The 14,044-nt window shown below is 37.6% G+C and overlaps 1 protein-coding gene across 2 annotated transcripts in view; it reads left to right on the forward strand.

Moving 5' to 3' along the window:
• The window catches only part of celf1 (cugbp, Elav-like family member 1), a 90,098-nt gene that overhangs the window by 37,627 nt on the left and 38,427 nt on the right, over window positions 1–14,044 (forward strand). The window contains exons 1-2 of one of the 2 annotated variants that reach the window (XM_044139367.1): window positions 2,512–2,649; window positions 8,150–8,198. In XM_044139367.1, the coding sequence (XP_043995302.1) occupies window positions 8,150–8,198 (49 nt within the window). In that variant the 5' untranslated portion in view covers window positions 2,512–2,649. Of the gene's footprint in view, window positions 1–2,511; window positions 2,650–8,149; window positions 8,199–14,044 lie in introns of those variants that run through there. The other variant, XM_044139373.1, reaches the window with a different exon arrangement.

Here is a 14,044-nt window from a genome sequence, read left to right on the forward strand (position 1 = left end):
TTGCAGGGTTTCCTGCTGCAATGGTCTCTAACCTTTAATAATTCCCCGCAGTGTTTCCCCTGTTGTGGTTCTAAGATCTCCTATATAATTGCTTTGCTGACAGGCAAAGCTTTTGAGTGGGCTGAATTTAAGAATTTCTAGTTAAATTCTAAGCAAGCGTTCAGTCAGGAATCTAATTATATTACAATGTCAAGAAATCTCTGGGCACTAAAACAGGGTCAAAAATCCTTTTCTGAATTTGCCTTTGATTTCAGAATAAAAGCTGCAGTTTCTGACTGGAATGTTTCAGCTCTTAAAAGCACATTTTTTCACACTTTGATTGACTCCCATAAACACAAATTACTTTCCATAGGTGAACTAATTACATGCACCTGCAAATCATCTGCTGATTCATCCAGAGCTTAAGAGAAGTCAGTTGCCAGTCATCCAGTGCCAGAGTGTTAACCATACATGGTACTCTGTGCCTCCCAGTGCTTGTAACTCTGAGATTTTTTTGGTCTTTTATGACTTGCCTTTATAATCTGATTTGACTCCTTGTGCTGTCTTGATTTCTCCTCACACTTGCAAGACTTGTTCATTCCCTATGACTCAAAATATCTTGCTACTGTTCCTCCAAGTTAGTACTGTGTAATCCATCTGTCCTTCAATGCCATTACCATCCAGCATCTCCTGTTTGACCGCTCTAAGCGTCCTCTGTTCCCAGCTCTACACAACTCCTGATTAATCCCCACACAAAGACTCAAACCCTGGAATCCAATGAGGCGGACACATCTTCATCAGTAAGAGCTCCAGTAATAACACATTCATCATCAGTGACTCTGTTGCTCTCTGTGTTTCCAGTGTTCCCGCTTCCAGACTCCCCAACAAAGATCCACATTCATTATTCATTGATTGTTTAGTAAACTTTATGACTTTTTTCCTACTGCCTCCTGGGAATATTCTGCAGGTGGATAAAAAGTATACCAAAAACCATGACAGATTCCCTTTCGCACGAAATTCTGTTTTTTTTGTGTGTGTACCTCAACAAATATACATTTGCTGGGAAATTTTTGGTTTTTGTTTTGTCCTATTGTTTGAAATATTTTCTTCCAGTTCTTTTGGTCACTGCATGTACTTCTTGGTTATCGTTGGCCTTGGCTTTTAGCAGCAGCTGCACTAACTTGTGGGAGTAGACTATGCAAATAGTTTTGTCTTGTGTTAGTTCTTGGCTTTGGTACAGTAACTTTTCTCATACCTTTGGTAAGTTTGTGGCTAAAACAATGCAGCTCCATACCATTTTGTCATTATTGGTATAATCACATTCTTTGGCTCTGTCCCAATACTATTCAGTTTTGACATAATACACCCTTTTTGAAGTGTGGACTCAGTTGAAGTGCACATAAGTGCTCAAGGGTGCAGATTACAAGCATGCAAAATTTTGATAATTGAGACAGGACTCCCCAGTGCCATAACTTTGACATCTAGAATGGTGGAAATGGTCACTGTTCATTCGTGCTGCTAAAAAGTACAACTACAACAACAAAAAGAAAAAATCCATTTCTAAATGTACAATAAAGGTATTTAATCACACATGAAACAAAAATTATTTTAATACTTTATATTTGAAAACTGTCTTATTTTTGCAACAGACACAACTTGCTCTGAACTTACCCTATTTCCAAGATGACAAAAAAAACATATTAAAATGTTCTAACTTTGAATTTAATACTCTTAAAGGTAATTCCCACTGCGATTTGGCTAATTAGAGACATGTCATTGTGAAAAATAAAAAGACTAGTGCAGTGGTTCCCAAAGATTTTCTGGGTCCCCTGTGGATTATAATAAAAGCCCCCACAGAAAAAACAAACAAAAACACAACAACAACAACAACAAAAAAAAAACAGGGCACACACATTGTTCAACCAGACATAAACCTATACACATATTTTTGTCATATTTGGTTCACCTGACTCTGGTGCAGGACAATTACAAATGTAAACAGTCAATGGTAAGTCCAAAGTTTATTTAATAGCAGCAGGGACTGACAGGTGAACTGACGGCAGGAGGTGAGGGCCGGTCGACGATTCGCTCTGGCGGGGAAAGGCGAGTTACTGACAAGTAACTCCTCCAACAGAAAGGAGGCAGATCTTACTGTTGGTGGAGATGAGGTGATCCTGGGGGGGAATATATATCCACTGAGGCAGAGATCAGCTACCAGCAGGTGAGTAGCTCTCTGAATGCTGCCTTCAGTCTTAGGGAGCAAGGGACCATGGGAGGGTAGATAGGAAGGTGAGCTGATGAGTGGAGGTCCAGGGCAGATGGATCAGGGGATAATCAGGAAGCGACGGTGGGCAGATCGGAAGGAGCCAGGCAGAAATGGGAAGCTGCTATCAGCATGCAGCTGATGAAACGCCTCCTGTGGGAAAAAAGCCAGTGAAGGCTTGAATCGAACCAGGAACGAGGACTCTGGGGAAAACAGGTACGAAGTTAGAAGAATGACTGGGGCTCGCTAATATCTACTACTGTGTAGCTCAGGTTACCATTAGGTACGATACAACCATCTGGCATTTGCCTCTGGAATCCAGCTCCTATTTACCGTAATCACGCCTCCTGATATGTTGATGAGCTGCAGCTGGCTACGCCTGCCTGACACACTCTGCAGGAGAAAAGGTAGGACACGCACACACTCACAGCACTCAGCTCAGTGGATATGACAATTTTGTTTTTATTTTTTTTTAACAAAGACTTTATTTTATCAGATCAATATTAAAAATCAATGATTAATACAATAAGTCAGAAACAACAATTTCCAATACAACCAGACAAACAGTTGAACAACAACAACCAAACTAGTCGGCGAGCTGAAAATCCAGGATTTTTTACATGGGGGATGAAATAAAGGAAAAATCTTTCTCAAGTGACTTTTGTCTTTATCATAACAGAGATATATGTTAAGTGTACCTGTAAAATATGTACCTGTGTGTTTACATTTATCTTACTTACTACAATATTAATTGGAAATATGTCTTTAAAGGGTTCCATCTTTTCTCAAATAAACCAGTGGACAAGTTTAATTTTGCAGTTATTTTCTTCATCATATAAACGTTCACTAGTTTCTCTTTCCATTGACTTACAGAAGGGGGTAAAGGTTTATACCAACATACTGTTATCATTTTTTTGGCTATGGGAACAAGGACACCAAATAAGTACTGTTCTTCTTTACTTAAATTATTTGGGGGAATTTCCAGAACAAAGATCCGAGGGTTCCAATCAATATAAGTGTGCAAGATATTTGAAATTTCCTCTCTAATTCCCTCCCAAAATTTCTTAATCTTTGGGCAATCCCAAAAGACATGAGTGTGATTTCCGACTAGTCCGCAGTGTCTCCAATACAAATTTGATTTAGTTTGATCAAATTTGGAAATAATATATGGAGTTTTGAAATATCTAACGATTATTTTCCAATAAAATTATTTCCATGTTGGACTGTTAGTCAGTTTATGTCCAGTTACTCCCACTCTTCATCTTCAGTCACAACATTCATTTCTAGTTTCCATCTTTCTTTTATCCTTCGACAGACATGATTGTAAGCATTTGTATAAATTTGACACAGTATTATTAGATTTTTTTTCTTGGTGATCTTTATAAAGAATCATTCTAAATCAGTAGGTCGTGACTGAAGAAGGGACCATTCGGTGTGGGACATCAGGTAACTTCTCAATTGTAAATATCTATAAAAATCAGCTTTGCTCAATACTTCTCCTTAATCTGGTTAAAAGATTTCAGAATCTCCCTTTCAAACAAGTCATCAATAAAAATTAAATTCTTGCTTTGCCAGGTTCAAAATCCTGGATCTTGTTGCCCTGGTTTAAAGTCTATTATATCCAAATTTTTTAAGCTCTATATATAGATTGAGGAGCTTTCATATTTTTTCATAATCATGTTTAAAGTCCTTTGAGTGCTTTTCATCCATATATTTGTAATTTCAGAATACCAGGGCCTGTAAAGAAAGTTTAGGGCTTGCGCTTTGTTCCAATGTCAGCCATGTTGTTTCTTTATTTTGTGTTAGCCAACCTACACTTGCATGTAGTTGTGCTGCCCAGTAATATAATTTTAAGTTTGGTACATTAAGACCTCCATAAGGTTTACCACTGGTCAACCGAGTAAGTTTTATTCTGGCCTTTCTCTTCTGCCAAATAAATGTAGAAATCATTTTTTGCATTTTATTTAATTTTGTCGTTGGAAATAGGAAGGGCCATAGACAAATATAACAATCTAGGGAGAATATTCATTCTGATTGATTCAATCCTTCCAAAAAAGGAAAGCGGTAAAATATCCCATCTATCTATGTCTTTTTGAATTTGGTCCAATAGCTTCCCAAAATTAGCTTTATATCATTTGGAAACATCCGTGGTAATATTGATTCCCAAATATCAAAATCTGTTAGGTGACCAGTTGAAATTCAGTGATTTGGATAGTTCTGGGGCCAGGAGCCTCTCAGCATCATGGCCTCTGACTTTGATTCATTAACTTTATATCCTGAGACCACACCAAAGTCTTCAAACATTTTAAAATATTTGGTATAGAAGTTATTGGGTCTCTTATATACAGAATGACGTCATCAGCATACAGTGATAGTTTGTGAGTCCTGATTTTATCTGGTAAGCCTAGGATTGATGAGTCTGCTATCAGTATAGAACCTTTAGCAGAATTCATAAGAACAAACAGGATCGGTGAAAGGCAGCAACCCTGGCGAGTTCCTTTTTTTTCCTTTTTTTTTTTTTTCCCCACCAGGGTGTCTTTTTGTGGGCTCTAGTGTCCCTTATACAACATTGGGCTGACAGGAAAGGGGGAAGGAGAAGGGGGGAGACATGCGGCAAATGTCGTCGGGTCCGGGAATCGAACCCGCGACGGCCGCGTCGAGGACTGAGGGCCTCCAAACGCTACCCTCTACGCCACCAGAGCACACCCCGAGTTCCTCTTTTTAAGGGGAAACTTTCTGACATATAACCATTAGTGCGTACTCTAGAGGTTGGACTGGAGTACAGCACCTCAAACCAACTGATAAAGTTTTCATTAAAGCCCATCTTCAATAGGACCTGCTTCAGGAACAACCAATCCACCCGATCGAATGCCTTCTTGGCATGTAGGCCGAGAAGCATGGATATGTGAGGGCTTTGTTGACCAATTGAAATTATATTTAGGGTACGTCTGATATTATTTAATCCGAGTCTATTGGGTTTAAAGCCTGTCTGATCAGGATTGATAAGTTTGTTAATAATCTTTTGTAGTCTTTTGGCCAAGATGGCACTTAAAATCTTAACGTCATTACACAGCAGACTTATTGGTCTATAAGAGGCGCATTGTGTGGGGTCTTTACCTTCTTTGTATATGACTGAGATAATTGCTTCTGCCCATGTTTTAGGTGGGTCTTTGAAGCCTAAACATGATTAAACACTCTGCATATGTGGGATAAGCTCAGCCTGAAAGCATTTATAGAATTCTCCTGGAAAACCGTCTGCTCCTGGTGATTTATTATTTTTAAGTTTTCCTGTAACAGATTTTATTTCTTCTTCGGTAATTGTCCCCACTAATGATTTAGCCTCCTCCTCGTCAAGTTTATTAAGATTAATTTGTTGCAAAAATTGCCTAATTTTATTTAATTTGTTAGGATTTGTCTCTGAATTATATAGTTGTCTATAGTATTTTGAAAATGCATTTGCGATTTCTTTGGGATGCGATACTAGTTTTTTAGATACTGGGCACGTAATTTTTTGAACGGTTCGACTTGCCTGCGATTTTCTGAAATGCTAATAGTCTACTTGCTTTATTTCCCTGCTCATAGTATTTTTGGTTTGCGAAATGTAAAGCGCCCTCTGCTTTATAAGTTAGTAACTCATTTAAATCTTGTCTACATTTTCTAAGTTCCTGTAAGACATTGTCTTCATTTGTTCTTTTATATTAAGTCTCAAGGTTCTTAATCTGTTCTTGTAAGTTTTCTTGTTTTTTCTCACGTTCCTTTTTAACTTTTGAAGAGAATGAAATAATTTTACCCCTCAAGTATGCTTTGGCTGTGTCCCATAGAATTGATGGTGACATTTCGTCCTTAGACAATTTTGTTTTTAAACTCCACTGAAATTTATTTCACACTTCAGGTTGCAAAAAAACAAACTACAAACCATCTTTACAGTGAAACACTTTTGTATAACTGTTTGTTTTTTTTTCTGTCATTCATCCATACACCCCCCCCCCCTGCAATGGCATGGCGACCCCCATAGGAGGCGCACCCCACACTTTGGGAACCACTGGACAAGTGGAATGAAAATGTGCTTCTTAAAAGAAACTGAATGGTTGTGACTTTATACAAGCGGAAGAAGAAAATATTACAAGAAATCCATAAAGAACATCAACTTTCTTCCTCTGTAGCCTGAGAAGAAAACATCTATTTAAAAATTATGATGATATCTCTAAGGAAGATAAGAACCAAATATCTTTCTTTTCCACTCCCACAAAATATTAAGATATTAATTTTACAATAATGTATAAAGTTCTTCCTGTAATGACCTTCTGCAGAAGAAGTTCAAAATAAATATTCATTCATGTGGGTTTTGTGACTGACGTTTTGAGAGAATACACCTTTTTTTTCAATTGCAACTTCATTAATGTTTTTAGAAAGATTTTAAAAACTGGATATTCTATGAAAAATCTATTTCATCCTTAAGTTTTAATATTATAAAATATGGTTTTCTAACAGGGGATAAGAGTTAAACAATGACATTAATGATTTAATCCTCTTCCTAAGATTTTATTCACAAATACTACTTTCTAAAAATCACCTCAGTTTTTAAAGTGAATGAATTTTATTTAAGGGAGAGCTTAAATGTTGCAACATCACAAATAAGTAAATAGATTAAGATGTTGCAAATGCAATGCATGTTTTAAAAGAATTTTGTTTTACTTTCCTTACAGTTAGTTTGACTTCTTATTTTCTACTCAGTTCATCATATCAAACTTTTTAGTTACTAATGTGTGCCTTGTCATTCTTTTCTATTTAAATTTTCAATGAAGATGAAAAAAACCCAACAACATATTGACATAATTCTACCTTTAAACTCAAAACAATACATGGAACAATGAATTGTGGGTAAGAAACTTCGCTGAGGTTTGCCTGGATGCGGACTTTGCAGAAAGGTGGAAATAGGACCCAAAATGGGTGGGGCGAGGCCAGATGTAGAGAATTTGGGATACACATGTTGGAGGTTGAACACACATTTGAAGGACAAAAAGGTGGACGGGTGAAAGTGCAAGTATTGCCCTTAGACCAGTGTTTCTCAATTCCAGTCCTCAAAGGTCCTATGACCTACATGTTTTAGGCGTTTCTCTTCTGCCACACACCTGAATTGAATATTTTGATGGTTAACAGGTTTCTGCAGCCTTTGATGGTGAGCAATCATTTGAGTCAGCTGTTCTGGAATAGAGGCTCATCTAAAACATGCAGAGCAGGGGGGCATGAGGACTGGATTTGAGAAGCGCTGCCTTAGATTAAGAGTTTGAGCTCAGTGACAAACTGTTCAAATGACTCACCATTACTCTGCATATTCTGGTGGAACTTGTATCTGGTGAAGTTGAGTTAGCTTTAGGCATGAGGTATGCTGTAAGTGTAAAGCCTTCATAATAGGTTTTGAGCAACTTAGATTTGTTCGCCAACATGGTCCAGGTGTTGCTTATGTTGCTGCCTTTATCTAACTTTATTTCTGTTCCTTGGTATCCAAACAGTACCTTAAATATTAGCTCTGCATGCTCAATCTATGAAATTGGAATACCAAAAGCCTCCATCTTCTTTCTTTCAGACGGTACATACTACCCTTTCACCATTGTACCTGGGTTTGTAAGCTACTCTGACACCATGTCAATTTTAATAAATCCACTTGTATGTCTGCTGATGTGAGTTTCTAGTCTATTTTAGCTTCATCACAATAAATACACTGGCAGCTAAAAACACAGTCAACTTGTAGTGGTAAATTTGGTTTCAGTAATTGTGTATTTCAAAAACAAGAGTCCCATTAATACATTTAGAAAACATTACTCTTTGGATATCTAGAGAAAGCACTGAAGAAGATAAACTTGCAAATCACTGTGATGAGCAGTTTGTAATTTCTCACTGTTTTAGATGCATCACCCAATCCAGATGAAGCCAGCAGACAGTGAAAAAAGCAACGGTGAGTCAAGTCAACTTTATTTATACAGCACCTTTCATCAACAAGGCAGTTTAAAGTGTTTTATTTGATAAAAACATACAGTAACCAATTATGAAATAAGCAACAAACATTACATTTCATCAAATGTTGTAATCAAAAATAATCATTACCAAATATACATCAAATACTTTAATCAATGTTTCTGTTATTATTCATCAAAGCCAACTCCAAACAAGTGGGTTTTTAGCATTTCAGCTATTCTGCAATTTTTGGGAAGTTTGATCCACATTGGTGAAGCATGAAAACTGAATTTCCCAGTTGCCCAAGCCTTACACAAGGTCTCCATCCATCCATCCATCCATCCATCCATCCATCCATCCATCCATCCATCCATCCATCCATCCATCCATCCATCCATCCATCCATTTTCTTTCGCTCTTCTGGAGTTGGGTCACCGGGGTGGCAGCATAAATAGGGAGGTCCAGACAATTACTTGGGACAGCCCCTCTCAGGAAATCTCAAGGCATTCCCAGGGCAGCTGAGAAACATAGTCCATGCAGCGTGTCCTGGGTGTTCCTCAGCGTTTCCTCCCAGTAGGATGTGCCAGGGAAGTATCCAGGAAGCATCATAACTAGAAGTAGAGCGACGTCTACTGGCTGTTCTTGACATGGTGGAACAGTGGCTTTACTCTGAGTCCCTACTGGATGACTGAGCTTACCTCTGAGGGAGAGGGTTAGGTCCTACTAACCCTGCTTTGGAACCTAGTATGGGTGTGTGGGTGACGCAAGCTTCGCTCCTGTTCATTGATTGGCCGTTGGCATAGAAGAAGAAAAGCAAATTTTCTGCAACACGGAAGTGATGGAAGCTACAAGTAAGCGGTGGAACAATGAGATGGTGGCGTTTCTTTGCATTGGATTTCAATATTCAGCGGCAGCTTGATGGAGCAATGAGGAATGAGTCGTTTTGTTAAAGTAGCAGAGAAAACGTGAAGCCTCGGTTAGCCACTTCGGAGCCGGACGCAGTCCCATGGTGCTCCCCGACTCAGATGCAGCTAACGCCACTGCTGCTCTCTAACAAGGTGAGCAGTTTGTAGATATATCTATCTGATTTTTACTATATCTTATAGTTGCCTACATACAGTCATGGAAGACATTTGAAACACAAAGTTTGCTGTATTTTTATTGCTCAAACACAACATGCGCATTTCAACTCAGTGGCACATTCCTTGGGATCGGAGTGCATTGTTTATAACTTTGTGAATATTGTACAGCATGTTGCTCTTCATTTGTTGTTTTTTTTTTTTTATGTTTTAGCTGCGTGAATCTACGTGCTTCAATTGTTTGCAATTGTACTGTTGTTGCTCCGGAGATTCCCCTGTTATGAAATAATAAAACATATATAGATATTCTATTCTTCTAAAATGGCTAGATATCAATTCTCTCATTAAACAGTTATGAACTATTTACTGTACAGGACATAAAAATGGACAATAAACATTAAGAAAACGAGAGTGATATTTTATCCATGACTGTATCTCTGCACAGGTCTAAAACGTACAAGTAATTAAGTTTTGTCTTTAATGTACATGACGATTCCAGTTATTTATAATTTACATACAAAGTAATGTCTGTTTTAAATAATTCCTTCTGTGTATGTAACATCCAATTTAGTAACTCTGTGTTATGTATCTACATTTATGTGCCCTCAGCTATAACATCTGATTACTTTTCCCAGGGAACAGAAGAAGAAGAACATTGCTGACATGATGAACAATGAGGAGAACCATCAACAAGATCAACAACTACGGTACACCTGGATGGATCTCTTTCAGGAGGAAGTAGCTACCAGCAGAAAGATGGCAGAGCTCTATAGAGAAGAATTGAGATAAACAAAAGATAAAAAATAAAGGCTGTTGTGCTCTAAAAGAACAAAGTCCCATTTTTGTACCCACTTCACACATTATTGTACATACTGTAGTTTGTATGACATCAAGGTTCTAATACAGACCCTTTGACGCAGTGAAAATATTACATTTTATATATATATATATAAATATATATATATAAAATTGACACTTAACATTGTAGATTACCAATGAAGGCATCTAGAAGTGAATACATTATTTAGCAAACCAAAACATTTTGACCTTACTGTCAGTGTTGCTATTAACAAGAACACAAAATACAAGTCATGTTTAACTTCTACTTTGTGCAACCTAATTCTATCCACTCACTGTTAAGCTGTTGTCTTGGAAAATCTTCGATGTAAGAAAGTGAGAAAATGTGCCCAAAACTTGTCATCTTAATTAGCAATAAACAAGATTGAGTTTAAGCATTTAAGATCTCCATCAATTCTTAGTGACCAAAATGTGCTGAAGGTTTGATTAAAACTAGAACCAGTCAGATTAGAAGGAATACAGCTTCATTTGTTTTCAGTATAACTTCAACATCAGATGAATCATAATTAAACCTATTGAAAAGTTAAAAACAACAGACAATGCTGTTAGTGTATTTCAACTCTATAAGAACATCAACCACATTTTTTAAAATGAACAAATGTTTCATCAGCACATTGGGCACATGTGATCCCTGCTCCAAAAAAGTGGAGGTTTCTAAACACATCCTGGAGGTAAACACCGACTGGCAGTCAGGAAGACGGACACTCATGTCCCACAACTCGGAGGCTGTATAAATAACCACACTGATGTATAAAAAAGTATGATGTTTGGAATACAGAGAGATTTTTGTTTTTTTGTACTGATAAAGCTGTAAGACAAATCCGTGGTAGAGTGTAATAATTCTCCCAAACTCGTCGTGGCTAGCAAGAAATTATGTCTCCGTGCATTATTTGTTTACCTATACGTTTAAGAGTATAGCCCCCTTTCAATTCTCCAACAGAGCCAGTAGAAAAAGGGAAATAGATGAAGGTAGGAACGTAGATTGACTGGTAAATCAAGAGCTTCAGTTTTTTGCTCAGCTCTCTCTTCACCACAATAGACCAGTGGATGCTGTAGATCAAGACCTGATGAAGCCAGTAGGACCACTTCATCTGCAAAAAACAAAAGGGATTATAAGGTCACCAAAATGGATCCCCTCACCAGCTTGAATGCTTGGCCGTTTATATTTGGATTGTCAGTACCTATAGGCAGTGTTGGGTAAGTTACTTTAAAAATGTAATCCGTCACAGTTACAAGTTACCTTGTTTAAAATGTAATTGTGTAACTTTTTCGATGACTTTTAAAAAGTAATGTAACTAATTACTTTTGAGGGGGGGCGGGGCGGGGGGGGGGGGGGTAACACTATGTAATGTGTTTTGAGGCAGTTGACCAAAATCCCGGACAATTTTAAAATTCCCCCCAGACATTTTTTTAGGTCTGAAAAGTAGGACATGTCCGGGAAAAAGAGGACGTCTGGTCACCCTACCCCTGACCGACATGGGGCCCTCCACAATTTTATTTAGTTATTGTTTTCATAGAAATCTTAAAAATGAGGCCCTGTCAATTACAAAATTAATTATATTGTGTTTTTAGCAGTAAAAAATTAATGTTCCCCCTCCCAGACCAAAAAGCACACTGGATTTGCATGAAATGGTTCCTTCCTGCTTGGAGAGCTTCAGGGTGATGGTGTTCAGCAGCAGACAGCAGAAGACAAGAACAACTTGGAGGTTACTGTCCTGCTAAGAAAAATTTGAAAATCAGGTTTTCAAAAAATAGAGAGAGGGAGAGAGAAAAAGATAAAAGTCAATTTGTAACCCACTTTTTATCCGAGGTGGGTAGACTGTGAGATTATCAACCATTCAGCATAATTAACTTAGCTACAGACTACTGTTTGCCTCTATTTTCTTTTAATGCTCTCATGCTACAGCAGTAGCTGTCATTATTTTATCTAATTATATACATTGATATTTATTAAATTAGCAAATAAATAAAACACCAGAACACAGAGCATGCACATTGCTCATTGATTCTTTTCATTCAAATGTCTGCCATGATGACAGACATTATAGCATGTATAGCACTGTTGAAAAAGTAACTTTAATCGGACTACTCCTTGGAAACGTAACTTAGTTAGATTACTGATAATTTGGTTTGGAAAGTAACGAAGTTACATTAAAAGTAACTTTTTAGTTACTTTCAGCAGCTGAAAACAACAACGCTTTGCCACCTGTGAAAATTACATTGATCTTTGCCAATACTTAATTGTAAGTTATTTTATAATAATTACATCAACATTGTATCTCCACTTATATGGTTGAACTGAAGGGGAGATTGTTTAATGGTTACAACAGTACAAAAAAAACCTTTAGTAATTTGTACGTGTTTTTGTGTGTTCTAGTATTGTCTGGGAAACTACAAATAGGATTTTTACCCCCCATCACTCCCTCTTACTCACCCCGCTCCAGGTTTCCAGGTTCTGCATTACGGCCCTGCGTTTGTTGTCAGAGCACAGCGCTCCTAAAACTAACTTGATGACAGACAAATTCTGGGGTTATATCTGCTTATTTCCGAGCCTAAACACCTCAACCCGCGACTCATTAAGTCTGCAAGCGACTTAAAAAACAAGCCCAAAGCTGCTTATAATGACCGAAACACTAAAAAGTTCCTGTTTTTCCAGCAACAAAATGCACATTTCCATTGTTTATATTTTTGTTGGTGCTGATACTGTCGCATAAAAACAGTGGTACCTCCCCAAGACGCGTAGAGGAAATAAAATAAAATAACAAAACAAAAGAGTATCGCAAAGTGATTTTGATAAGTAACTGTAGTCTGATTACTAGATTTGAAATAGCAACGCGTTAGATTACTCGTTACTGAAAAAAAGTGGTCACTCATTGAGAACAGTTGTGGTGAGCGCCTTGTGCTTGGTTACTTCTTGCTTGTTACTCTTTGGTCAGTGTTCACAGTTGAACGTTGTTTACTGTCAGGGCATTGCCTCAATTGCTATGTTTAATGGTGCAGACAGTTGTGATTTCTGAAGGATATGGGCAAATGCCGAGGGTGTTATCTTTTTAAATAATATTGGTTTTAACATTGGTTAAATTTATTTCAGTTCTAAGTATTTAATATCTACATTAGGGCTGTTGTAAACGAATATGTTAGTAATCAAGTAATCTATTGATTATTCTTAGGATTAATGAAGTAATCGGCTAAAAAAACTGTTCATTTTTATGTTCTGTACAATAAATGGTTCATAACTGTTTAATTAGAGAAGCGATATCTGGCCTTTTAGAAGAATAAATATCATATAGTAGAAATATTTTTTATTATCTCACAATGGGGAAAACGCCAGTTCAACAAAAGGAAAATGATAATCAAGATTCACACAAAGATAAAATATAAAACACCAAAATAATGGTAATCAAAATGCAACAAACGTCTGTCATGACTGGATGTAGGCAGCCAAAAAATACAGTAAAAACTGGACAGATATATCCACACATTGCTTACCAGAATGTGACGCCACTGTCTAAATGGTAGCAGCGTTGGCATGAGTCAGGGCACATCAACATTAACAACTCATTCATCATTGCTCCATTGACCTGCTGCTGAATGTTGAAATCCAGATGCATAGGAAAACCATTGTTCACTGCTTGCTTGTAGCTTCAGTGAGTTTCAAACGCACTCCATCAATTCTGTATTGCAGCAAGTTTGAAATTTTGCACCCTTTGTTTTTCTTCTCTCTTTGCTGCTACGTCTGACCTCACCAACGGCCAGTCAATGAACAGGAACTAAGCTTGCGTCACCCATGCAAGTACAGGGACCGAAAAAGCAGGGACAGGCCTGGAAAAATGCAAGTGGAAACGCTTGTGATGCAGGCCGAGTAGAGTGGAGCCGGGTCCATTAGAGCCAGTGAAGAAAGGACATTAGT

Source organism: Gambusia affinis, linkage group LG02, assembly GCF_019740435.1.
Source record: "Gambusia affinis linkage group LG02, SWU_Gaff_1.0, whole genome shotgun sequence".
Taxonomy (NCBI): Eukaryota; Metazoa; Chordata; class Actinopteri; order Cyprinodontiformes; family Poeciliidae; genus Gambusia; species Gambusia affinis.